This window comes from Pogona vitticeps, chromosome 10 (genome assembly GCF_051106095.1).
Source record: "Pogona vitticeps strain Pit_001003342236 chromosome 10, PviZW2.1, whole genome shotgun sequence".
Lineage (NCBI taxonomy): Eukaryota > Metazoa > Chordata > Lepidosauria > Squamata > Agamidae > Pogona > Pogona vitticeps.
The window spans coordinates 13880041-13905460 of NC_135792.1; the positions used below are offsets into that span (position 1 = coordinate 13880041).

Genomic DNA, 25420 nt, shown 5'->3' on the forward strand with positions numbered 1-25420 from the left:
TGTATATGCTGAGATTTGCTGCACAGTTGTAACACAGGTTATGCTCTGACATATGAGAGACATTAACCAGAACATGTACAGTGGTGCGCATGTATGCCTCTACCAGGAGTGTGTTCCAGTACTCTGGGAACATTCCATGCAGTAGGAGGCATAGCATAAGGTGAGTTGATTTTCAGTGTTCTTGCAACTGAATTTTTTTTTTTTTTTTTAATGGCTTTTTTTTTTATTATTTTTACATATCCATACATAACCATTTCTCTTATCTTTACATAGTCATCATTTCTCCTATTTATTTCTACCCCCTTATCCCACCCCCCCAAAGAAAAAAAAAAAAAAAAAACAGAAAAAGACCATTTAATTTTAAATCTGCAACCATGAGCACACCTTTTGGAGTTTAACCAATATAACATTATTGGCCCCCCCTTCTCTTACCCATCTTACATATCCCGACCATTTCTTTCTTATCTCTAATGTTTTTTCTTCCCATACCTTATCCTGTGACAAAATCGACAGTATGTCTGATTGAATCCATTCATATAAATACCAATTCCATCTTTCCAAAGTCCATTTTGATGCATCCTTCCACCCATAAGCTATTACTGCATGTGCTGCTATAATCATAGCTTTAAATAAATTCTGTTTAGGTTTTTTTACTTTATTATTCCCCAGAACTCCCATAAACAAGATTTTCCCAGTCAGCTGCAAGTTAATATTACATACGGCGTTCACCTTTTCTAAAATCAGCTGCCAAAATTCAATAACCTTAGGGCATTCGCACCAAAGATGTGCATAATATCCCTTACTCCTCTTACAATGCCAGCAACTTGAATTCAAACCTTTTATCATATAAGACAACTGAGGGGGTGTCCTATACCATTTCAATATTAATTTCATCTCCAATTCTCTAAATTTATCCATTTTGATTTCCAATATGCCGTCCATTAACCCATCTATTTCGTATGCTGACAATGTCATTTCTCTTTCCCACTTCGTTTGTATTGTCCCAATCATATAATCTTTATCTGTATTTATCAAGTTATACAACTTCCTTGCAATACCCTTCTTATTATCCTCTTTATTATTATATAGTTTTTCTAGCGGGGTATTCTCTTTATTTAGTATTCCAGAATACCTTCTCTGTTTCAAAATATTGTATAAAGCCATAATCTGTAACCAGTATTGTCTTCCAACTTGTCCTACTACATTTTGTGCCGGAATCTGTATCCCCTGAGGGTTGTATAAATCCTTCACTCTATAATAGCCGGTTTCTTTTAGTTTCTTCCAAAAAGTTTTCTCAATTTTCAAATCCTCACCTAGAGATTCTAGTGGGGTCCATTTGGAAAGACTTGGCATCCAATTAAGTTGCCTTTCCCCCCATATTATTAATGCTGTCTGTCTTGGACCTATTGTATTTTTAATGTCTTTTTTAACCTTCTGTGTAAATATTCCAAATTTACCTACTTCTTTATTTATTGTATCCTCCCATCTTACCCATTTCTCCACACTTTTCCCATCTAATTCCAATAGCATTTTAATTTGAAAAGCTTCGTAATAGCTTTCCAAATGTGGGAGACCCCACCCTAAATCTTCCTGTGGTGAATATATTACCCTCTTTACTATTCTAGCTTTCTTCTTCCCAAAAACCCAATTTTTTAATTCTTGGTCCCATACAGCTAATTGTTTTTTAGGGATGTACTCCGGGAGTACCTGAAATAGATATAACATCTTTGGTATTATAAACATTTTTATTGCCCTTATTTTCCCTAAAATACTTATATATCTATTATCCCATTCGTTTAGTTTTTCCTGTATCCTTCTCCAAGTTATTTTATAATTAGTTCCCATCAAATTTTTAATACTTTTTGTTATTGTTATACCTAAATACTTTAATCTCCTAATTCCTAATTTCATACCTGTCAGCTTTGCTATTTCTTTTTGTTCCTTTAAATCTATCCTTTTAAACATTATTTCTGATTTCGAAATATTTACTCCTAAACCTGAATATTCTTTAAACTCTTCTAAAATTATCAGTAGTTCTCTTATTGCATCAAGAGGATTTTGTAACACCAATATTATATCATCCGCATACAGATTTAATTTAATTACCTCTTTCCCTACTGTATATCCTCTTATTTTACTACTACTTCTAATTTTTTCGGCTAAGGGTTCCATAGATAACACAAACAGCATTGGGGATAAGGGACATCCCTGCTTCACTCCTCTCTGGAGCAAAATTTCTTTTGTATAATTATCATTAACTTTAATCATTGCCTTCCCTTCTCTATAAATTTCTTTTAATGCTATCAAAAAGGGACCGTCAAATCCAAATTTACTTAGTACTTGAAATAAATACCCATGACTTAGAGTGTCAAATGCCTTATATACATCTAATTTTAAAAGGGCAAATCTTCCTTCACTGTTTCCGTGATGTAGAGTATTAATCACATTCCTTATAGGGTGTCCAATATATCTCCCTTTAACAAAACCATATTGATCCTCTCCTATTAATCTTGGGAGTGTTTTCTCTAATCTATTTGCTAAAATTTTTGCAAAAATTTTATAATCCTGGTTTGTTAAACTAATAGGCCTATAAGAGTTGGGGTCCGTCGGGTCTCTCGATTGTTTCAAGATTATCATGATTTCTGTTTTCCTCCATGATTCAGGGGCTCTCCCTCCCTTCATTATCTTGTTAAACAAACTCTGCATTTCTGGAACTATTAAAGGCCCCACCATTTTATAAAATTCTGATGTAAAACCATCTAAGCCTGGTGATTTCCTACTTTTTAAATTTTTAATAACTGTCAAGATTTCTTGTTGTGTGATTTCTTCATTTAAAATTGCTAAATCTTGTTTCTTAATTTTGTTCACAATAGCTTCTTCAAATTGTTTCTCTTCATTTACTTTAAATAACTTACTATAAAAATCTTCAAAGATCTCCCTTATTTGTTTGTCTTTAAACACCTTACTTCCCGTTTCATTTTTCATGCACCCTATCTTTTGTTTTTCCTTTCTTTTCTTCAAATAGTTTGCCAATCTTTTCATCGAGTTTATATTTATTCTCTGATACTCATTCCTCACCAATAAATCTTTTTTCCACAAAAACAAATTATCTAACTCTTGCAACTCATCTTTCACCCTATTCAACTGTTCTTGTATTTGTCTTTCAAACTTCACCTGTAATCTTCTTTGTAATTCAACTATCTCCTTTAGTTTTTGTTCCCTTTTAAAATTCACCTTTCTTCTAAAATGAATTTCTTTAGAAATACATATTCCCCTGATTACTGCCTTATATACATCTTGCAACTGAATTGAACTTTGTCAGTTCTCCCACTGGCTGAAGCAACAAATTGTTATGCATTTGGCTTATAAATGTGTCTACATGCAAAGTTAGTGAGGTTCATTTTGGAGAATGGAATGTTTCTTTGGGTATGTAGCATTCCGTCTAGCGTTCTACAGTGTTGGACTGGATGCAGGGGAACGGAGCTCAACTCAGGTGCAAGAAGATTCAAAAGCAACTCTCTGTATGCTCCTGTCTCCAGCTCTACTGGAACCACTACATACCAGTACACATGCTCAGGCTGATTCACTAGCGGGTCAGTTCTGATACAAATAAATTATGTCTGCAGTCCTAATTAAGCACTGGTAGGAAGTGAATCTCCGTGAACTCAGAAAAGGCCTAACTAGCCACTATAACTTTAGTCCCATTGGATGATGATGCATAGTTGTTTGGTCTTGGTTTTGTTTTTAAGCCAGGATAGGAGCAGGAGCAGATTGGGATCAGAAGCATGGTGTGACTTGAGGGAGGCTTGGATTCATTTTGTTTTTCGACACCCTACTATTAAAACCTTTCTGTGCTTCCAGTAGAATCTGTGGCAGGGACACAAACACACACAGATATACCGTGTTTCCCAAAAATAAGACAGGATCTTATATTAATTTTTTGCTCTAAAAAAACGTTAGGGCTTGTTTTCAGGGGATGTATTTTTTTTTCAAGTATAACAATCTACATTTATTCAAATACAGTCATGTCATCTTCTGGTTGCTGCACAAGGGTGGAGGGTGGGGTTTCATTTAAATGAGGCTTATTTTTGAGGTGGGATATTACAAGCATCCTGAAAAAATCATACTAGGGCTTATTTTCAGGTTAGGTCTTATTTTCGAGGAAACAGGGTATGGTGGTGCCCCGCTTGATGCTTACCCCGCATTATGTTGAAATCGGTTTACGATGAGTTTTTTGCGATCGCTATTGTGATCGCAAAACGATGGTTCCAATGGGTTTTGGTTTTTTTTGCTTGACGTCGATTAGGAGCCTGCTTCGCAAACCGTTTGTTTGCTGAACAATGATTTTTCCGGCTCCGCAAAATGACTTCCCTTCGTAAAATGGCTTCCCTCCCTTCGCAAAATGGCTGCCTTCCGGGCCCCTGCTTCAGAAGACAGCAATTGTAAACAGCTGATCGGCAGTTCTCTATGGGCAATCTTCACTGGACAATGAGGTATTTCCCCATTGGAATGCATTGAGCGGTTTTCAATGCATTCCAATGGGTTTTGGTTTTTTTCCGCTTGACGACGATTTCGCTTTACAGAGATTTTGCTGGAACGGATTATCATCATCAAGCAGGGCGCCATTGTATTCACAATGGAAGGAAAGACATAATTGGTCTCAAGGGGAATTTTCCACTATACCAACCTGAATGTACTGATCCTGTCCAATTTTTAAAAATAAGTTAATTCAGACCTGGTTAGTTCTTGGATAGGAGACCACAAGGTAACAGCTGAGCTCTGAAGATATGGCTTGGACAATATCCTTCTTTAAAATTCTTAGAGAACTACTGCTAGCCAATGTCAACAATACTGGGCTAAATGTACCTGTTGTCTCCCAGTATATGGCAAACTCCTACATTCCTCCAGTCATGAATACCAAGCACTGTGATGTCCAGTTCTAATACAGACCATAGCTGGGTCTACCCTGAGTCTACCCTGTGACACACACATATCTGACCATGCAAGCCTCCCCTGCAATAGCTAGTTATTTTAAAAAGCCAAGCTATTCAAGCAAAAATTACATGACAACTATCACATGTAGACTGTAATCCTGTTACACAGTTATGTAAGAAGTGTAACTTTTACTGGAGAATTACCACAAATTAAGAACTCTGTGGATAATATCTGTTGCATACTGAGTCATGTGACTGGACATGCCACAGATAATGCTTATAGATATTTAACTATGGCAGTTCTCCACTCAAAGTTACACCTTTTGCATAACTAACAAGATTTTGGCTGTAGTATATACTGTGAATAAACACACTCAAGCATTGGTTTTAAATAAATATAGGAATATTATTTCATAAACGCTACAAAGTTTTGGGGTTTTATTGGTTTAACCCTTTAAAAGAAAAAAAGGGTATCTGCCTGTAGCCATAGTTCTTTTAGTAGCCCTCTGCGAATCCACACAATCGGGTTGTTCTGCGCCTGTGCTGAACATCTCAGAAGTTTCTAGAGCTTAAAGATACATGATTAGTGGGACATTCCCCCGTGGAGTGCATGCTCTGCCCATCCTAGGTCCCCTCAGTTCCTGATAAATGTCCGCCAGATAAGAGAAGTATTTAAGATTAAAACATGATGGACAGAGGGGAGGATGGGTGGGATGTGTGGATTCACAGAGGACTACTAGAAGAACTATGGTTACAGGTAGGTAACTTATTTTTCTTCTTCATGGCCTCTGAATGTACACAATTGGGTGACTAGCAAGCTCACTTACCGGATGGTGGGATGTCACAATAAAAAGGATGCCAAGACAGCTCTTCCAAAACCAACGTCACTCCGTGCTCTGACATCTAGATGGTAATGTCTGATAAAGGTCAATGGAGTAGGCCATGTGGCCGCACGGCAGATGTGAGGGAGTTCAGTCCCACACTGGAAGGTAGTGGATGTTGACAGCGCTCTGGTGGAATGTGCTGTTAAGTGTTCAGGAGGTGATTTGCCTGATAACTTGTACGCCAATGATATAGCTTGGACAACCCATTTAGAAATAGATTGTGGGGAAGCTGGCACCCCTTTATGAGGACCATGAAAGCATAGAAAAAGTCTGTGATTTTCTGAAAGGCTTGCTCCTGTCAATGTAGAAGGCTAGAGAGCATCTTACATCAAGTGAATGGAGCATGCACTTGAGAGGTGTTGATGGTGATGGAAAAAGAGTTGGCAGGATGATTGGTTGATTAAGGTGAAAATCAGATACAACTTTGGGTAAGAAGGAAACATCAAAATACAAAGTGACCTTATCCGGATGGAACTGGAGGAAGGGTGGATCGGAACGGAGGGCGGCGAGTTAACTGGCTCGTTTAGCGGATGTTATTGCTACAAGAAAGGAAGATTTCAGCGATAATAATTTGAGATTGCATGTAGACATAGGTTCAAAGGGCGGACACATAAGTATATTGAGGACAAGTTGTAGGAACCATTGAGGGATAATACGTTGACGTGGAGGACGAATATTGTTGAGTCCCTTGAGAAATCTTTTTACAGTCGGGTGAGAAAAGAGTTTAGCTGATCTAGAGTTGGGAGGTTGATGAGCTACAATAGCTGAGATATAGACTTTCAAAGAGGAATAGGAGAGTCCAAAGTTGAACAGATGAAGGAGAAAGGTGAGTAAAGTTTTCAAGGAGACGTGTTGCAGGTAAGTTGTGTGAATCAGTGAAGAAGAGGAACGCTTACCATTTATTTTGATATAGCAGCTGGGTCAAGGGCTTTTGAGCTCGATCAAGCACATCCTTTATGGCGGGAGTATCCTCCAGGCTGTCAGATTCAGAGATGGTATATCTGGGTGGTAGATCATTCCATCATCCTGTGTGAGAAGATTGGGGATCAGAGGGAGCCTGAATGAGTCTACTGACATCGATGTCAGGTGAGTGAACCACAGTTGCCTCGGCCACCACGGGGCAAGGAGGATTGCATTGGACTAGAACTGTCAGAGTCGGATGATAGTCCTCTGTATGAGTGGTATGGGAGGAAATAGAGTAGGTCCTTGTCTCAATCTATCATGAATGTGTCTCCAATTAAGTTCTTGTCAATACCAGCTCGGGAGCAGTAATTTTGGCATTTGCTCATGAAGCAAAAATGATCGTAGGAGTGCCCCAATGGTCGCACAAGAGATTGAAGATTGTGTCGTTTAGAGACCATTCGTGTGTCCTCCATGTCAAGTGACTGAGGTAGTCTTCTGTGGCTATGTGGACTGCTATGGGGAAGATGTGTAGGTAACACCATTCCCAGAGCTCGATGGTGAGGTACAGAAGGGATAAAGAATGTGTGCCTCCTTGTTCACGTAATAAAGGGCGGTAGTGTTGTCTGAGACAACCATCCTGTTATGATCAGCAGGAAGGCGTGAAAGGCTCTGATAATTGCTAAAAGTTTGAGATGATTGATGTGCAACAGTTTTTCCTGATTTGTCCATAGGCCATGAATCTTGTGATGCAGGCAGTGTGCTCCCCAACCCAATGGGCTGGCATCGGTGGTAACTTGTATCGTCAGTTGAAGAGGCAGAAAGGGTTGTCCAACAAGTAGATTTAGGAGAAACGTCCACCAGGTGAGTTGATGGGCTAATTCAGATGTTACCGTTAGACGCATAGATGGATGGTCTTTCATGGGATTGAATAGGGACAGGTACCATGATTGAAGCAATCTCATGTTGAGTCGAACATGTTGTATGACCGAGGTTATTGATGCCATGAGTCCAAGAAGATTTTGGACATGATGGGCTGATACGGAGGCTAGAGATCGAAAGGGTTGAATGGCTTTTTAAAATTTGAGGAGTCTCAAGATTCATTCAGATGAAGCGACTGTGGTTATGGCTTGTTTTTGAAGAAGAAGAGAGACTTCTTCTTGAAGGATAGTAGAATATGGAGTATTTTTGATTCTTCCACTTGGTGGAGATTTAAATTCAATAAAGTAACTGTATTTGACGATAGAGAAGACCCACTGATCGTTAGTTATAGACTGCCATGCATGAAAGAATGGGCTTAGTCTTGTGTGAAACTGAGTTGGAGAATGAAAAGATGGTAATGGGAGTTTATGGGTATTGCTTAACCTTCTTTTGAGGCCAGCAAAAGGGCTGCCAGCACTGTTGTTGTTGGTTCCGAAAGGACGATGATACCAAGGCTGAAGATCCTTGAAAGGGTTTGTCTGATGATTGAGGTTTATCTTGTTGATATGGCTGAAATTGTTGGTATGATTGTTGATAGAATGATTGTCGTCGGTATTGTGAATGTTGGTATTTGTCGGTCTGTTGGGTTGAGTAGGACTGGGCTCTTTTGTGTATTTTATGAAGACTTTCCATTATTTCATCCGTTTTTTGATGGAATAGTCTGGCTGCATCAAATGGCAGATCTTCTATTCTAGATCTGGCATCGTCTGAAAGTCCAGTAGATCAAAGCCATGCATGATGCCGTAAGGTGACAGAAGTGCACAAGTGCACATCTTGCCACACAGCAGATGCAGCATCTGCCATGTGGCGAGATGCAATTCTTTGCTGAGTGAGTGTAGAACTTCTTTATGGGTCTTGATGGCTTCTGTTTTAATTGATTTGGGAGCTGATTCAAGTATAGGTAGAATTTTGTTCCATAGTTGTCTATGGCATGCTCCCATTGCCACTTGATAGTTTGTCACTTGCAATATGAACGAAGTGAGGGCATAGAGTCATCTGCCAAGTATATCTAGTTTTCTTCCTTCTCTGTTTGTGGGAGTGATGGATGATTTGTTATGGGCTCTTGATTGGTTGGATTCAACTATTAATGAGTTAGGTGTAGTGTTTGGTGAGAAAGCCAGTATTGGGTCTGTGTGTCTTATAATGGTTTTCAGTGCATCTGGAAATCTGTAATGATAAGGGAGGTTTGTCCCAAGATTCTTTAATTAAATCAAGCATGGCTGGAATGAAGGTCAGACTGAGTGGAGTTGTTTTGTCTTGATTGATGTCATCAAAGACCAAATCAGGTTTAGGTAGTGGTGGTTCCTCGATTTCAAGTTGTAGAGGACTTGGCCATTCTCATAACCTGTTGGGAGTACAAGGTAATGTCTTCTGACAGAGACAGTGGATGATTCTCATTGACATCAGAAGTCGGTGTTGGTAAGTTTGATGGGGACTCCTGTGATGTATCTGAGCCTAAGCCTTGAATAGATGAGGAGGATGAAGATGGAGATAGGTCTCGAAGTCTCGGTGTCAATGGTTGTGCAGAAGGAGGCTGAACTGTAGAAGGAAGGCATGTGGGATGTCTTTCTGTATCGGGAGTAGGAGGAGGGGGACCTTTATAAGTAGTGGTGACTTGTAGTGATGTTTGAGGGAGACCTTTGGAAGACTGTTTGGAGCGTTTGGACTTGGAGTATTGACCAGTCATTAAGGAACATTTTAGAGTCAGTTTGGCTGGAAGAGTAGAATAGGCCGGTACCGAATGTTGAGATCGGTGTCAGTGTCGAGGGGGAGATGGAGAGAGTGACGGTGAATATTGAGATGGATATGGTAGGGTATATCGGACTCGTTTGGGTTCCTCATAATATAGTTGTTCTTGAGGATCTTCAATTATGTAAGGATCATGTTGATAGTATCTATCTTCGTATTGTGATGATTGTGGGTAGTAGTAGTACTCCCGATGTGGGGGGTCGTACCGAGGAGGTGAGAGGTGTTTTCGTTTCTCTCGGTATTTCCTTGGAGAATAGTGTGGTGACTCAGAGCCAGAAAGCTCAATTGGAACTGCCCACCCTGATGATGCAGAGCTCAAATGGGCCGAGGCCTGGCTGGATTGCACATCAGCCAGAGAAAGACCAACACTAGGCGACAGGCTACCAGTCGAGACTGGAGCTTGGGCTGAAGGTAAAGGAGGGTCATCTCTCCCAGATGTGGACCCTGGAGCATCTCTAGATGATTCTTCCATAATGGCAGATGGAAGAGTCAGTTGTGGTGGGTCAAGATGAATTGATTTGGAGGTCTTTTTTAATGTCATTTTGTCTTTCTTTTTAGAGGAGTCTAGAGCTCGGGTTGAGGTCTTTGATGTCGACACCGACTTCGATTTCGATGCAGACTTCGACTTCTCCTTGGACTGAGGAGGAGCCATGGAGCTGGGAGCAGGCACGGTTGTATGTTGCCGCTCTATTTGAGGGTCCGGTGATCGTGTAGTCTCCATAGAAGCCGCAGCTGGGTTGAGAGACTTCTCCCAAAGGTCAGACCTCAATCTTTGGAGGCGAAATTTAAGGGCTCGTTTGTTAGCCTCTTGCACGCAGCACAGGAATGGGTAGGATGTTGTTCTCCAAGGCAGAAGAGACAGCGGTCATGCCCATCAGTTAACGGGATTTTGTTAGAACAAATCACACACCGCTTGAAAGGGCCAGGAGTGGCCATAAAGCGAGAAAAATAGGAGGGGAAAAATGGTTGAGTGGGGGGGAGATAAAACATGGATAGATAAAAAATTGGAAAGAACTCACGGGAACGTCGAATAAGGTACAGTTGTAAAACAATGATGATTGAAAAGAAGTATGATTTATTAGAATGCTCTGATTGATAGAATGCTCTATGTCTCCAAAACAGGTCTGAATGACACGGCGGAAAAAAGGAACTGAGGGGACCTAGGATGGGTGGAGCATGCGCTCCACAGGAGAACGTCCCACTAATCATGTGTCTTTAAGCTCTAGAAACTTCCGAGACGTTCAGCGCAGGCGCAGAACAACCCAATTGCGTGCATTCATAGAGGGCACGAAGAACAACCACTCTTCTCTGCCAACAGCACCCTTCAGATGCAGCCGCTGAAGTGGGCTGTTGATTACAAAAGCTTGTGCTAAATAAGACTTTTTCTTCTTTAAAGTATCACAAAAACTTTGTTGATTTGCAGCCATTGAATCTATTCACAAAATCTTATACTCTTACCACAGCGACAGCTTGAGACTGCAGGAGTTCTGTTGATGTCATAACCGTGAAATAGGAAACATTGATCAGAATGTAACAAACAGTGACGAGCGGGATTCCAATAATGATAGACAGTGGTAGATTTCTAAATGATAAAAATAAATAATGCTATCAGTCTACATCTTAAGGCTGTTACAGCTTTTTAAAAGATCTTACTTATGTTTTAATAGTAACACATTCTGTCTTGCATCCTAGGAGTTTAAGGTATCATATGTGGATCCTTCTTGTCAGTCCTCTCAACAACCCTTGGTGATGGATCATGCTAAGAGAAAAAGAGATTCCCAAGGTTGCTTTGTGAGCTTCATGGCTCAGGAGAAAGTAGGCTGGTTTGCTCTAGCAAAGATGCTGTCTGGTTTCCATCTTTATGGACAAAACACCCCATCCCTGCAGCAGACCAAACAGTGGGTTAAATTCCCATATAGTCACCCTCTTACTCTCTTTCAGATAAGAAAGACTCAGGGCATTTTTGCAATATCTGTTTTATGTATAATTCTTCCAGCAAAGCAAAAGTGGAAGTAAGTACCAGGGACTTCGACAATTCAGTCATTCGTGTTCAGTGCACCTTCAACCAAGTCTGCTCTCTCTGCAAACTGTATCATGCCACATCATTAGAATCCACTAGTGTTCTTCATACCTGATTCAGGCAGGTCTTTTTGATTAAATATATTAACAGACCGAGTTACAGACATGGTTCTGACTCCTGTCCTCTGAAGATGGCGGCCATAGAGATTGGTGAAACGTTAGGAAGAAAACCTTAAGAACACGGCCAAACAGCCTGGAAAACCCACAACAATCATCGGATCCCAGCCATGAAAGCCTTCGAGAATACATTAAATATAGTAACTTAGTTGATTTACCATCATTGTGGAAAAAGCCTATGCTTACCTTTCAATGAACCAATTGCCAAATAAAGCAAGCCCTGCCCCATCCCACCCACATGAGATGACATAGGTAAAGGTAAAGGTTCCCCTTGACATTTAGTCCAATCGTCCCCGATTCTAGGGGGCACTGCTCATCCCCATTTCCAAACCATAGAGCCAGTGTTTGTCTGAAGACAATCTTCCGTGGTCACGTGGCCAGCACGACTAGACATGGAACGCCATGACCTTCCAACTGAGATGGTACCTATTTATCTACTCACATTTTTACATGCTTTCGAACTGCTAGGTTGGCAGGAGGGATGACATAACATGACATAAATGTGCACGTTAAGAGCATTGACTAAATGTCAAACCTGGTTTTTGCCCTACACAACTACATATAATAAGAAAGTGTTTTTTTACTGGCTTACTTTGGGATGGGCAACATGCAGCTCTGCTACATACACACCAACATTGTTCAATTTTAGGGGAAGCAAAAAATTGTGTGGGTTTTTTTTTGTTATTATTTTTGCTTCACTTGCTCAGAAGGCCCCCTCCTTCCCCTCCCAGCAAGTGTAAGAGTCATTCTGCCCATGTTTTGAAGGTCCCTTAGCAGGCCTGAGACCCTCCTACCCCTCACTTTGAAATAAATGTTTTTACATTTTTGGCCACTGGATAATGCGAGAGGGCTTTTTCAGTTAAAACACAATTTTCAGAAAATTAAACCATTTTTCAATCTTTTTGGCCATATCCTCCCTTCTTTGGACCATCTGCCTTGGGATTACAGATACTGGGCAGCCAATAAATCTGAAAAATGGCTTTAGGGCCTCCTAAGGTGCCTCAGCCCTGGCTTACACACTTTTTTCCTTACCTGTAAGGATCCTTAAGCTCCTCTGTAATATAATTGAGCTGATTCCTAGGAAAAAAAGGAAGCACCAAAACATTACATGTTACTGGACACTAACTTAGGAGGTAACTCCTTTCAGCCCATGGAGGTTCTTTTTTGTTTGTATTTTGAAACAAATACATATTAGGCTATGAGTTCAGTATTTCCAGTACCCCCCCCCCCCAAAAAAAGTAGAACCTCACAAGATTAGACCCAAGGCATTCTGTTCCTCCAGTAGCCAACTGGATGTCTGCAGGAAGCCCTCAAGTAGACACCAAGTACAACCACACCCTCTCAGACATGTTTTCCTGGCAATGGGTATTAAGCATATTAATTGTAATAAGGTATAATATTATTCATAATAGTAATGTTTAGAAACTTATATCCCTCCCTTCTGATGCAAATTGTTCCAGTGATGGGTAACTGTTATTTTTGTGTATTTTTATGTTAAGTCATTGCTCTTTTCTGGAAGGGAAAAGCAGGGTAAATATATACTTTTATGTATATGTGAGTAAATTGTGTGATTCGTTTATTGGACTCCTTTAAAAATTGGAAAAAACACTAGTTTTTTACCTGTTTTGGCCTTCATCAGGCTGAGCTCCACTGGGCATATATGCTTGCTAGTTTTCATTGTTAAAAGCAAGCTTCAAAATGAAGCTGCAAGATCAGCTCAGGGGGGTAGGTTTCATGATGCCTGTGGGCATTGTATGCAAGGAATGTTTGAGCATTCAATGATGTGATTCCCCCCCCCTTGCATCCTTCAGTGCAGTCTCAGCTGGTACAACCCACAAGCCAGACCTAGGCTTCATATCTCTCTGAGAATTATTCTGTTAATCTTTATCAGTTATGCAATCTGTGCTCTTGGGTCAGAAAGATCCAGCTCAGAAGATGCTGTCAAATTCATTGCAGGCTTCACATTTGGGGGGGGGGGGGGGGAATCAATTTTAAGATCTACCCTTTGACTCACACTGGACAGACTTCCAAGTCATTATCCTTTATCCCACCTTTGTCTTTTCCTGCATCGGGAATATCACATGTGAAATGCCAGAGCTTATATAAGAACCCAGTTTCTACATCTGAAATCAAGTCAGACTGGCAGGTATTTAGGAAAATGGAAATTGATTATTCCCTTTCAGTGCCACATTATTAGCTGAAATGGTGAAGTCATTGAAGCAAGCAAATAACGCAGGAATGATGACACGCCCTTCTCAATTTGGTTAGCTTGAGTCAGTCGCAAGGTTAGATATCTACCTAGATGTTTTTCAGAGAATCCTTGAATGCTGCAACCAAGACTGTACCTTTTACATGATGGTTACAACATCATTTAGGAAGAAATATTAAGTGTAGAATTTACCTAAGAAACATATCTATCATCCTGATAAGACCCCCACCGCATACTGATCCCAAAACAAAGAAACACAAGTTCCACCAGCTAAAGAATGTGCTTACTCTCTCCACCCCAAAAAAGGACAAGAATTTTATTTCCTTTGATCTCTAACAGGCATGAAAGCTTTTAAGATAATTTTAAAGCCATAAACTGGGATTCTTAGGGATTAAAACCTGGTATATGGTTATACTTCAACCACAAATGAGAGTCATAAAAATACATTACCATCCATCATACGCCCACAGTCCCTGATAAAATGCCAGGCTAACGCCACCCACAGAGAGTGGGGGGCCATCAAATGAATTGTTGAAGTTATCAGTATTTCCTGCAAAATTAAAAAAAAAAAAGAAACAGAAACTAAATCAGTAATTTGTGCATCTGCGGAATTGAATTCTACTTCACAGATGTTTGTTCACAATAAATATCTTATGTTGTTTTCATATCAGGTCTACATGGCTATCCATGAATAGTGATAGATTACTTTGTACATGTCCCTCCTCTGCTTTTTTGTAGCTGTAATTCCAGAATCTACCAGCAACTATGGCCACATTGGGGGGTTTTCTCCCACTTTAGGGGAAACATTTTGTTGTGCACTACCTTACCTCATTCATGGAGCCACTGATGTTTCAGTACGCATTTGGTTATTTCTGAACAATATCAGATTACTGATTCTACAGCATGACATACAATTATAGGTCTTTGTTGTAGATCCAACATCAATCTACTTAAATAATTTTAGATTCTAGACAAAATGGTCTTCCTTATTTTATGTGTGGTTGTAAAGAAGGTGTCTTTAGATGTTTTAATAATGTCTTTACTTCTGATGCGTGGTGTAATAGATAGAGTGCTGAACTAGGACTCTGGAGACTAGGATTCAGTTCCCCACTTAGCCACTCTTTAAATATCTCTCTCACCTTGAAAGCCCTAGTAGGATCACTATGAGCTGGTTCCAACTTGATGGCACATAATTAACTAAGAGCTTGATTACACATGGAAAAAACTGTATTTGATACAAGTCTGGCATGTTTGAAATGAGTTTTTTTAAAAAATTGACTAAAAGCACCTTTGGAAGCACGTATGTTTTTTCCCTGAGAGGAAGTTCTTTTGATTGGAAAGCAAGGTATTTTACTCAGCTGCGAGAGGATAGTGTATTTTAAATGGTTTGTGAAATTGATTTATTTTGAATTGTTTTGTAGGTGTAAATTATGTCTTATGTCCTTCTCTTTCTTCACTTGCTTCCTCCTTCACAAGCCTGGAAATATTGATTTAATCAAATTGTCTCTTGCCAGTTTCAGTCCTGGTTGGCAATTCCGTGCTCCCTCTCCTTCTCCACCCCATGTGCATGTCTCTGTGTCTTCCCAAGAGGATGCACACACTGATTCAAAAAACATTATTACCATGTAACTTTAAGCCAAATTCAAAAACCCAGTCCATCACTTGATTTATTTCAATAGCGTAATCACACCCAATAGTCTTACAAGAGAATGAGAAGAAAATTCTTTAGCTAAAATCTTGTTGCACAGATTCACCTGTGCAATGGGGAATGACATCACCATCAATGGCATATTACCACTGATTAAAGACTTCCTTTTTCAATATTGGGATACACATGGGTTGCACACAGCGAGACAAAGTTGGATGGTTCCCACCAGTAGGCATCTGCTGATGATGCTGACATCATTCCTGTTACACATATCTAAACCCCCCAAGAGGATTTTGGCCATAAGATGGCAGTCAGCTTTCTGAGCTGCACTAAGTGTTGATCAGGTACAGAACCTTTTCGGTGGAGGGACTTAGTTGCTGCCTACCCACACAGATACCACATAAAAACACTCCTGTTCTCCCTAGCTGTTAATTAGATTGTGTATTTTGCTTATTGACTATTCACTTCTTACTAGTGTTTTGGTGACAGTTTTGGATTCTTGCTGTTCTAGTATACTTTTATTGCTTTGCTGTGATTGGATGGTTTAATCTTTGTTACTACTTTTGATGTTTTTATGCTGATAAGAAAAAAAAATATTTTTTAAATACTATAGAACATTGTCTCCTTTTAACACAGTGGTGTTCACATTATTTTATTATGGATATTAAAACACTTTGAAACGGATGTGATTTTTTTTAAAAAAATGTGTATTACATTTAATGTACGAGACGAACTGTTTTTAATCTATTTCCATGGATGTGGTTTTTAAAAAAAATAAAATGAGTGGTTGTTGTGGGTTTTTCGGACTCTTTTGTTGGAAAAGAGATTTTCCAACAAAAGAAAGCCAAATGAAAACAATAGCCAAATGTTAATCAAACCCCATCTCTATCAAAAATACTAAGAATATATGTAGACAGAAAATCTGCAATGAAAAAATAACATACCTTTAGCTAAGAGAACAATGCCACTTACAATGATAATTACAACTATCACCATTTTAGCAGCAGTGAAAAAATTCTGAACGTAGCTTGCCAACTTCACACTCAGTGAATTCACTAACGTAATAACCACTAAATAAAAAAAAGATATACATTAGAACATGTAATAATTCAAATCGTACAAGACTTCTATGAAATAAAATATTCAGAATCTTAGTTTACTCCACCCCTGATTTCAAATCCAGCAAAAAACCCTACTAAATAAGTATTTAATTATGTGATTTCTCTACCTCATTCACAACATTTTACAAGGATCCAAATGACATTTGTAAATCATGTTTTCCATCAGTACCTCAGTCTTTTTTCCTTGCCGTAGAAAATGTGGCAAGGAAGACCAAACAGAATAGATGTGCCTTGTGCTAGGATTCTTTGGTCTGAATGCACTCCTCATTTCTTTGCATTTTCAAATACCACATTGTTACACATCCTGAGTGAATGCACATTTCATAATTAATAATATTTGTGCACTGTCAAGTCAATCCTGACTTCTGGCAAACTTTTCCAAGGTTTCCTGGATTACTCAGAGATTGGAAGTTCATTCTTCTGGAAGTGCTTGGAACTTGCCCAAGGCTACACAGGCTGGTTCTTCTTAGAATCAAATTCCTGACTCCTTGCTCTAACTCACTGAGCACCCATGCACTGAAATAATTACATGCACAGCACACACACACACAGTCCTTTGTTCAACAGCCTGGCTAAACAAAGATCTTGCGTAAGAAATGATGGGGAAAGAATTCAGATCCTGAAAAACTGCCATTCCTGGTCTAGATGAACCAAATGCTAATCCACGGCAGGGGGATGCTTATAGTCTTCCAACTGTTGTGCTACTTCCATCACCCCATCCTTACTGACTACAAAGTGAGGATGGAAAATAGCAGCTATGCTTCAATAACAGCTGAAAGGCCATGTGTTCCCTACCCCACAGTATATTAACAGAGTTGTGCTGTGTCTGGGGCAAAACAGTCTGAGACAGGACAGAGAATGAGAAATTACTCCCACCCCCCATTAGCTAGACAAGCCATGTAGCATGAATGGGCATTATGCTGGATGCCTTGCAGCTGGATGCACTTTGGTGCATGTGTGTGCCTGGGTGCAAAAGTCTGATTTGCAATCCAGCAAGAAGACCATGTGCTTTTTGCCATGGGATTCCCTTGCTGCAATGGGGCTACAGCGCGCATGACCAGCATACAACTCTTTACACACAATGCCAACAGGTTAAGGAATAAGATGACTTAGCATGTATAGTAAGGTGCTGATAAGGAACAATCACCCAGGAGTAGAACAGATGTTTTGCCTTTATATGGTCCCAGATCAATCCAGGCATCTCCATTTAAGAAGAGAAGAGATGGGGTGAGATAATTTCTCTCTGAGATTCCAGACAGGTACAGCCAGAACTCATTTCCATGTATTGTTTATGTATTTAGTGTCATGCAATTCAGTTTCAAGATGGTTGGATAGCTCAGTAGTTTAAGTATCTAGTTGCAGAGCTAGAACTTGGGAGTTTGATTCTCCACTGTGCCTCCTATGAGTAAAGCTAGCCAATGTGGTCTTGGGCAAGCTGTACAGTCCCAGGATGCTCCCAGGAAAAGGAAACCACTTCCCTTCTTTACCGGGAAAACCCTGAAAAAGGTTTGTCATCAGTCAGAGTTGACAGAACATGATTATTTTAATTCAGTTTTATCATTTGGTATCTTTCTATATAAGTTGATACAAACGCGACTGATATCAATTATGTGATGATCCTGAGTTTTTCGCTCAGATATTACAGTTACACAACCATAACCATCATTGTATCCAAGCAAAGATAATAAACCAAAACCAGCAGGCATTTACCAGAAGTGCATAAACCAAGGAGAAAAATCCTCAGAATGCCAGCAATCATCTTGTGGTCTGTTTCATTTGTTTATTCAGATAAAGCATGGCTCAGCGATTTTCAATAAAATAAAATTGGTTAACCAATTAGATAAAACATCTAAATAAAAAAATAAAATGGATTACAAGACCATTACTTGCATTTTCCTTGGTTTCTTTGCTTGTGCTTGAAGTAGGCATAAGAATTAATGACCTTCCAGTAACTCTGAGAAACAACAGCCATAAAACATATGCTAGTCAAATTAGTAGGGTGTTATGAACTTTGTGCATCTGCATCCAAAGATAAGAGTGTTCTTGTGAAGTAAACGTAACTCTGAACATTGGACACCATCTGAAGGACAACCTCACCTCATCCTGCCAATGCTCCGGATGCTCTTCTTACATGAGGCTGTCAATGCTCTTATCCCTTGAAGTGTGCTTAGATCACCTGTTATTTCAAACAGGAGCCTGGCTACACTTCCATGTTTTCCCCACATCTCTCACATTCTCTTACAGTGAATCCTTACCACAGCATAGTGAGGTAGATTATCATTATTGCCATGATAATATGGTGGCCAGTGGCAAGAAGGAGAAGTGAAGATAAGGAATTTTGAGGGCTCTCTGAGAGCTGCAAAGCCATGCATCTGATCACACTGGAAAGGATTGCTTTAACAAGAGCAATTTCTCCTTGGAGCAATCTCTCTTCCATCTGCCAGGGAATCTCTTCAGCCCAGTAGAAGCCCTACGGCTGGCTCTAAAAGGTCCAGTTGGGATCCAGGTAGAGCTGCAGTTCCCCGTATGCTGTGTGATCACCAGGAAATATATCACACTGAGCCGCTCCACAAGCAGTCCAAATTGTGACTAGAGATGGGGGAGAGATAATGAGGGTCTGGCCCCATGGGGGCGGTCCACTCACCAATGCACTAACGCTGTCATCCTATCGCTCAGGAGATCGCAGTCGCCAAGCCACACTTCAGCCTGGCAGAGAAGTTTGTCGTCCCGCCTCCTGCCAGGAGTGGCTCAGGGATCGTGAACTCCGGAGCGATAGGATGGGAGTGCGGACCCATATCGGTGAGTGCATTATCTCTACCTGTTTCTCTAATTGTGATCTATTTCCCCACGTGATCACACCCTTTGTTTGATTAGTTCATGGGAGACTGAGATTTGAACAAGGGACCTCTTGTTCTGTAGCTCAGTTTCCTGGCTTTTTCAGCACATGAGTTGTCTAAGCAAGACACATCTAATGTATGCCGGTTGCTATGCATTGACCCCCAAATCTGAAGGCAGCAAATCTATCTGCCTGCTTTGCTGTTGCTGCCAAAGACTCTCACTTGTCATTTGCTAATCATACCTTCCAGCTAACTTGTTTTCCTAACCAAAAGTCAAATACTTACCGATGGCTGCAACTGCCAGACACTTGATGACAACCACAGGTGGGTCACATCCTGAGTAAAATGGAGCTGACACATACTCTGCAAAGCTGAGGCAAATGACGGCAAAGGAAGAGGGCTTCATGACAATTACAGAGGACCAAGAAAATAAATATGCAGGTATTGGGCCAAAGGCTTCCATAAGATATGGATATTCACATCCTGATTTTGTTATCATGGTGCCAAGTTCAGCAAAACATAATGCCCCTGAAGAAAGAAGTGATTCAAGAAAGAAAAATATATGTTTGAGGGTTTGCTGCTATTGCAGTTGTCACATATTTTTATAGGCTCTGTTTCCAGTGTCTCAGGTTCCAGTTAAATGTCCGTTTCTTAATAATTCATGGGGTCAGCTAACATCTCCCTCCATTGGTGTTGCTCCCTCAATACAGGTGCTTCTATGGTTGAGAAATCATACTGTCCCATCATGGGAAAATGTTATTTTCTTCCACACAAGCGCACTTTTACATTTATGAGTACAGTTGTTATACTATCGGGGTGTCTATCGGACAGTATCCATTAATGTTATTCTTTGTCAATGAAGGCCCAGTGACTGGAGGGAAAATAAAAGGCACTGAGGATTAATGATTTCTTGCATATTTATTCTATTACATCAATAATCTTCTTAATTCAAGCCAGAAGCACCACAGGACAATTAATAAATATATCAGATCATTTTTGGCCAATAACAGGCACCTTTATGAGCATTTTAGGCAGCTATCATGAAATCTTCCCATGGTACGTGTTAAGGGGCATGGAGTACACTGACATAGGTGAGAAGCTGCTTGTTCTTTTCTGCTCTCACAAAGGAATATGTAAGTGCAAACCCCATTTTCTTAGGTTTATCTCAGTTCTGCCATCCCACATCAATAGTAACAAATGGTAAAATCCTCATAATTCATTTTAGACCTAGGTTTATACTGCATCTTTTCTCCAAGATGTTCAGAATTTTCATAGATTACTCAGAGAATTTTATGGATGAGTGGAAATCTGAACTCAGGACTCCCCAATCCTAGCTTGATGCTCTAATTATGTCACACAGGGACACATATTTATCATTTGGTCTCAAGTTACTTGACAATTTGCAGCAAAGAAGAAAAACAGTTTATAGGTTAAAACTTTATGAATTCATGGAAAGGTGACCATTTTTCCCTGTTATTCATTCACAGCTGGGCTGAATATGCTAATTTCAAAGCAAAAGTCAAAATTATACTCAGTCTTAAAGGGGGCTATATGAAATAGGACTGAACAGGGAGCTGAGATTTTGTTCTTTGTTACAACTAAAAATAATAGAGGCCATTACCTAATGTCGCAACCACTCCGCAGGCTGCCCAGATGATTAAGGAAGGTCCGATGGCTCCAACATTTGCCAGCACTGCCTTGGGTGAAATAAAGATCCCCGAACCTATCACAGTTCCAACAATGAGACAGATTCCACTAATCAGACCCATCTTGGAAAGAAAACAGAGGTCAGTGAATTCAGCAGCATTTGGGTCATTCCAATATTTTATATGCAATATAAAGGAAAGCTGTGGGATGCTAAACCAGAGATTAGTTGGATATCCACTTTGACAGAGGTCTTGAGGGTGGGTGCCCCTCCATTGGCGGTTTGGGAAATTCCCTCTCTTTTGGGGAGGTGACTCTCACCGCACGGAGTGAGGTTCGCAGCTTGGGGATACATCTGGACCCGACGCTTATCATGGAAATCCAGGTGGCGTCCATGGCCCGCTCTGCCTATTTTCATCTGTGGCGGATCGCCCAGCTGCGACCCTACCTTGATGGGGGGGTCCCTCACTACTCTCGTCCACGCGCTCATAATCTCGAGATTAGACCACTGTAATGCGCTCTACGAGGGGCTACCTTTGAGATTGATGCGGAAGCTTCAAATGGTGCAGAACGCGGCAGCCAGACTCCTTAGTGGGGTGAGAAAACACCAGCATATCTCCCCCACTCTGGCTGCCTTGCATTGGCTGCCCATTCACTTCCACATCAACTTCAAAATGTTAATGATGACGTATAAAGCCCTAAACGGTTTGGGACCTCGGTACCTGGCAGATCGCCTTCTCCCACCCAGATCTACCCAAATTACTCGGCATAGCCAGGAGGGACGGTTGAAGGGCCTAATGCCGAGAGAGGCCCGGAAAGAAAGAACAAGAAACCGGGCCTTCTCAGCAGTGGCCCCTCGACTATGTAACAGCCTTCCATCAGAGATCTGCCTGGCTCCGTCGCTGGGTGTTTTTAAGAGCCATTTAAAAACTTGGCTCTTCAGGCAGGCCTTCCTTCCTATCAATTCTTGAATTCTATTTTTCTGTTCTTTCATTCCCCATCTTGATCATACTATATTATTGTTTAAATGTTTTATGATTATGATTGTTATGATTATGATTGTGATGTTTTTATTGTTATTTAATGATTTTTTAATGATTTTGTAAGCCACCCCGACTAGATGCTGTCTAGGGGGACGGGGTATAAATCGAATGAATAAATAATAAAATTGTGGAAAGAAAACTTTACAGAACAGCCACCAACAGTCTTCACAGAAACTTCATCTTATTATATATGAGTTGTACACAACCCAAAATCAAAGCAGGAGTCCTGCTATGCCGGCAGAGCTACAGAGCTGAAGACCTGCCATCTGATCACTCTGCTGACTTCCTGGATAGCTTATAGGCATAACAACAATATGGTGGAAGCAGTTTCTCCATGTCAGTAGGCATTGTCAGTGGTAAGAAAAGAGCTTTTGGCAGCTGTGGCAAATAATGCGATCTCCCACTCACTTGCCCTCAAGCAGAATGGATAACGTGGTTCCCCCACTAAAGAAAGAGAAACTTTAGGAGCAGCAACAAACAGGGTATCATTTCCCTAACACTCACTAGTAGATTCAACTCTAGATTTCAATGCCCTCTAAATGTTGGCACTCTGGCATAAAACCCAAGGAGCCCTACCCTGGTTACAGTCCCTGATAGGTAGCCCTTTGCTTGCCTTGTTTCTCATTGATTGTGCTCTACTGCTGGTTTCGTTATCCTGCTGAAGAGCCGTAAGAATTCCCCACTGTACCTTCTTGTCAGGAGCTGCACTCAGTAATCCATAAAGTCCCTTCCATCGATCTGCAGTTCAATGATGGTGATAAAGATCATCATCATCATCATTAGCATTATTGCTGTTGTTATATGATGCCTTAGGAGCATACTTCATTGAGTGGGCCTGTTTCAGTAAATATTCTCTCCATGTTACAAAGGCTTGTTTGATAATCTGACCAACAAGGCATTATTTTTCAATTTATTGGTTGCCTCTTCCTGTTCCTGTTGGTTAATCTGCTTTCAAACCAGCAATTTTCTTCTTTACCTTTAAGTTATGTTACTAAAGTTGAAGACAGTCTTACTCAAGGCTTTGGCAAGGATTATCTGCTTTCCGACACGAGTAAGGAATGTGTACTAACAAACACTGTGTACTTAAATACTGTATATCAGTTCCTTTGTGTTTAGTACCAAGGAAACAGCTTACATTTCTTCCTTTATGCTGGCCAAATGGGTGCAAGAAGAACACAAAAAGCAGAGTTTTTTAATTGCCACCAAGAAGTAGAAAGCAAATCCAAGTAACAACTTGTGCCACATCAGCCTAACCTTCCAAAAACATTAGATTTCCTTTCAGAACCCACTGGTTTCGTGATTTTCTCCAGGTCTAGCAACTGGCATTTTACTAGTTAACTCAGGTGCTAATGTAGTAAAACATTTTGCCTGCCTGTTTGGAGCATTAAAATGAGACCTGCTAACTCAAGAATTCTTCTGTTTTCACATGGCACGTCAAAGATGCAGGCATGCCCTCCTAGTTGAAAGAAGAATGTGTCTTATGATAAGCATATTAACTAGAGGTGAGTCCAGATCAGACACTGGAAGAAGTTACTCATTTGGACTATAACTCCTCAAATTCCTCCAGGCAGAATGGGCACTGAGGGATTCTAGAAGGTGGAGTTTAAAAGAGGAAGTTTTCTAAGCTCTGATCCAATAATGGATATATTCTCATATTTGTGAATGAGGTACTGTGTCACCTACCTGATGAAGGAGAAGAGTGAGAAACATGATTTGCTGAAGAAGTATGTGGCCATGGTAAGGAGCAAATTCAAAAGAAAACATAAAGAACTGCAAACAGATAATGGTGGCAAGTACATTTCACACAACAACCAAGTTTTCCTGGGGGAACAAGACATTATGCACAGGAGACCTGTTCCACACACTCCTGGGCAGAATGGAAAAGCTGAATGAAATCTGAGATTTCTTTTGGAGATGGACAGATCCATTGCAGATGAAATGTTGCCTAACAAATTTTGGGATAATGCTATAATGACAGCAACATGTGTTCAAAACAGGCTGCCTACCAAAGGCATAAAGAAAAACACAATTTTTGCTATGGTACAACAGAGTACCAAGTGTAGAGCATATCAAAGTTTTCGGAAGCCTGGCATACTGTATGCTTACATACCAACACAAAAGGCACAAACTGGGCTCTAGAATTGGACAGATCTTTTGCTAGTCTATCCTCTGGGCAGCAAAGATACATGAACTTAAAAAAACATGTGAAGTAATTGTCAGACATGTGGTTCATTTTAATTAACAAAAGAAAGTCAACAAAAGAGGAACAGAAGAACAATATGTTGGACCTCTCCTATATGAAGCTGTGCCAGTGTCTCCATAACCTGAGGCAGATATGAATATGGAAGGTGTAGCAGAATCCAAAAGATGATGTCATCCCTGCCTGTCAATCAGAGGATAGGGCAGGAGAGGCAGAGCAAAAAGGACAGTTAAGACAGCTGGAAGAGACAGTTAGAGACAGTTGGAAGGAGATAGGGATAGGGAGAATTAGGGACAAGAAGATGGGGAGAGAGTGCTAGGGTTTAGGAATAGCTAAAAAGGAAAGGAAATTGAAAGAGTAAAATATATTGAAGAAGCAGGAATGAACACATAAGCATAACATGAGAAATACCGGTGACTGAATACTTGATCTAATATATGCACACCTGACACAGTTATATATTTGATTCTCCTTATGATTTTGTTAATTAATAAAAGAATATTTGATCAAACCCTTGATTCCTAAGTTATATGAGCAGCTCCTGTGTGTGGGAATTGTAGTGGTATTAGGAGAAATACCTGGTGGCAGCGAAAAGAAGGAAAAAGGTGTGTTTACCTTTGTGGAGCCCAAAGGAAATAAAGGGGCAACAAGGGGGATCACCACAAGTGGTTGGCAGCGTGGTGGGATTCGAAAGATAATCCAGTGAGCCAAAAGATTTCAGTAAACCAAAGAAAACTTGAATTTCCTGAGCTTAGGGAACCTAGTAGTCTGGTGCTGCAAGGGCAGGAGTGGGACCCTTGGAAGCAGCTAGGTGAGAAGCTTAAAAGGGATTCCTGAGGCAGACCAGGGAAGGACTGCAGAAAAGGGGAAGCTCTGAGGGAAAATTCAACAGTTTAAGGTTTACCTCAGGATTGTGAAAGACCAGTGGGTTAGCTTTGGGGTCCCAGGCTCTGAGAGTGCTGAGGGAACAAGGAGCAGAAGCCAAAAGAAACTGTGTATCCCACAAGGAGCTCAGGCAGGGTGCCTGGAATAACAAAGTAGTGAAGCAAACCCAGAACAGGCTGTCTAAGCTAC

General features: G+C 40.5%; 1 protein-coding gene and 1 long non-coding RNA gene across 2 annotated transcripts in view; one reads left to right on the forward strand and one right to left on the reverse strand.

The window, feature by feature from the left end:
- Positions 1–25420, reverse strand: part of SLC7A9 (solute carrier family 7 member 9) — a 41631-nt gene that overhangs the window by 6474 nt on the left and 9737 nt on the right. Inside the window, exons 3-8 of the mRNA XM_020815963.3 lie at positions 21081–21228; positions 19745–19987; positions 16446–16571; positions 14304–14403; positions 12677–12721; positions 10907–11030 (exon numbers count right to left, since the gene is read on the reverse strand). Of these exons, the coding sequence (XP_020671622.3) occupies positions 10907–11030; positions 12677–12721; positions 14304–14403; positions 16446–16571; positions 19745–19987; positions 21081–21228 (786 nt within the window). The remainder of the gene's footprint in view (positions 1–10906; positions 11031–12676; positions 12722–14303; positions 14404–16445; positions 16572–19744; positions 19988–21080; positions 21229–25420) is intronic.
- Positions 6923–11093, forward strand: LOC140702193 (uncharacterized). Its single transcript, XR_012081272.2, has 3 exons — positions 6923–7582; positions 10007–10205; positions 10571–11093. It is a non-coding gene; the product is annotated as an uncharacterized LOC140702193 (long non-coding RNA).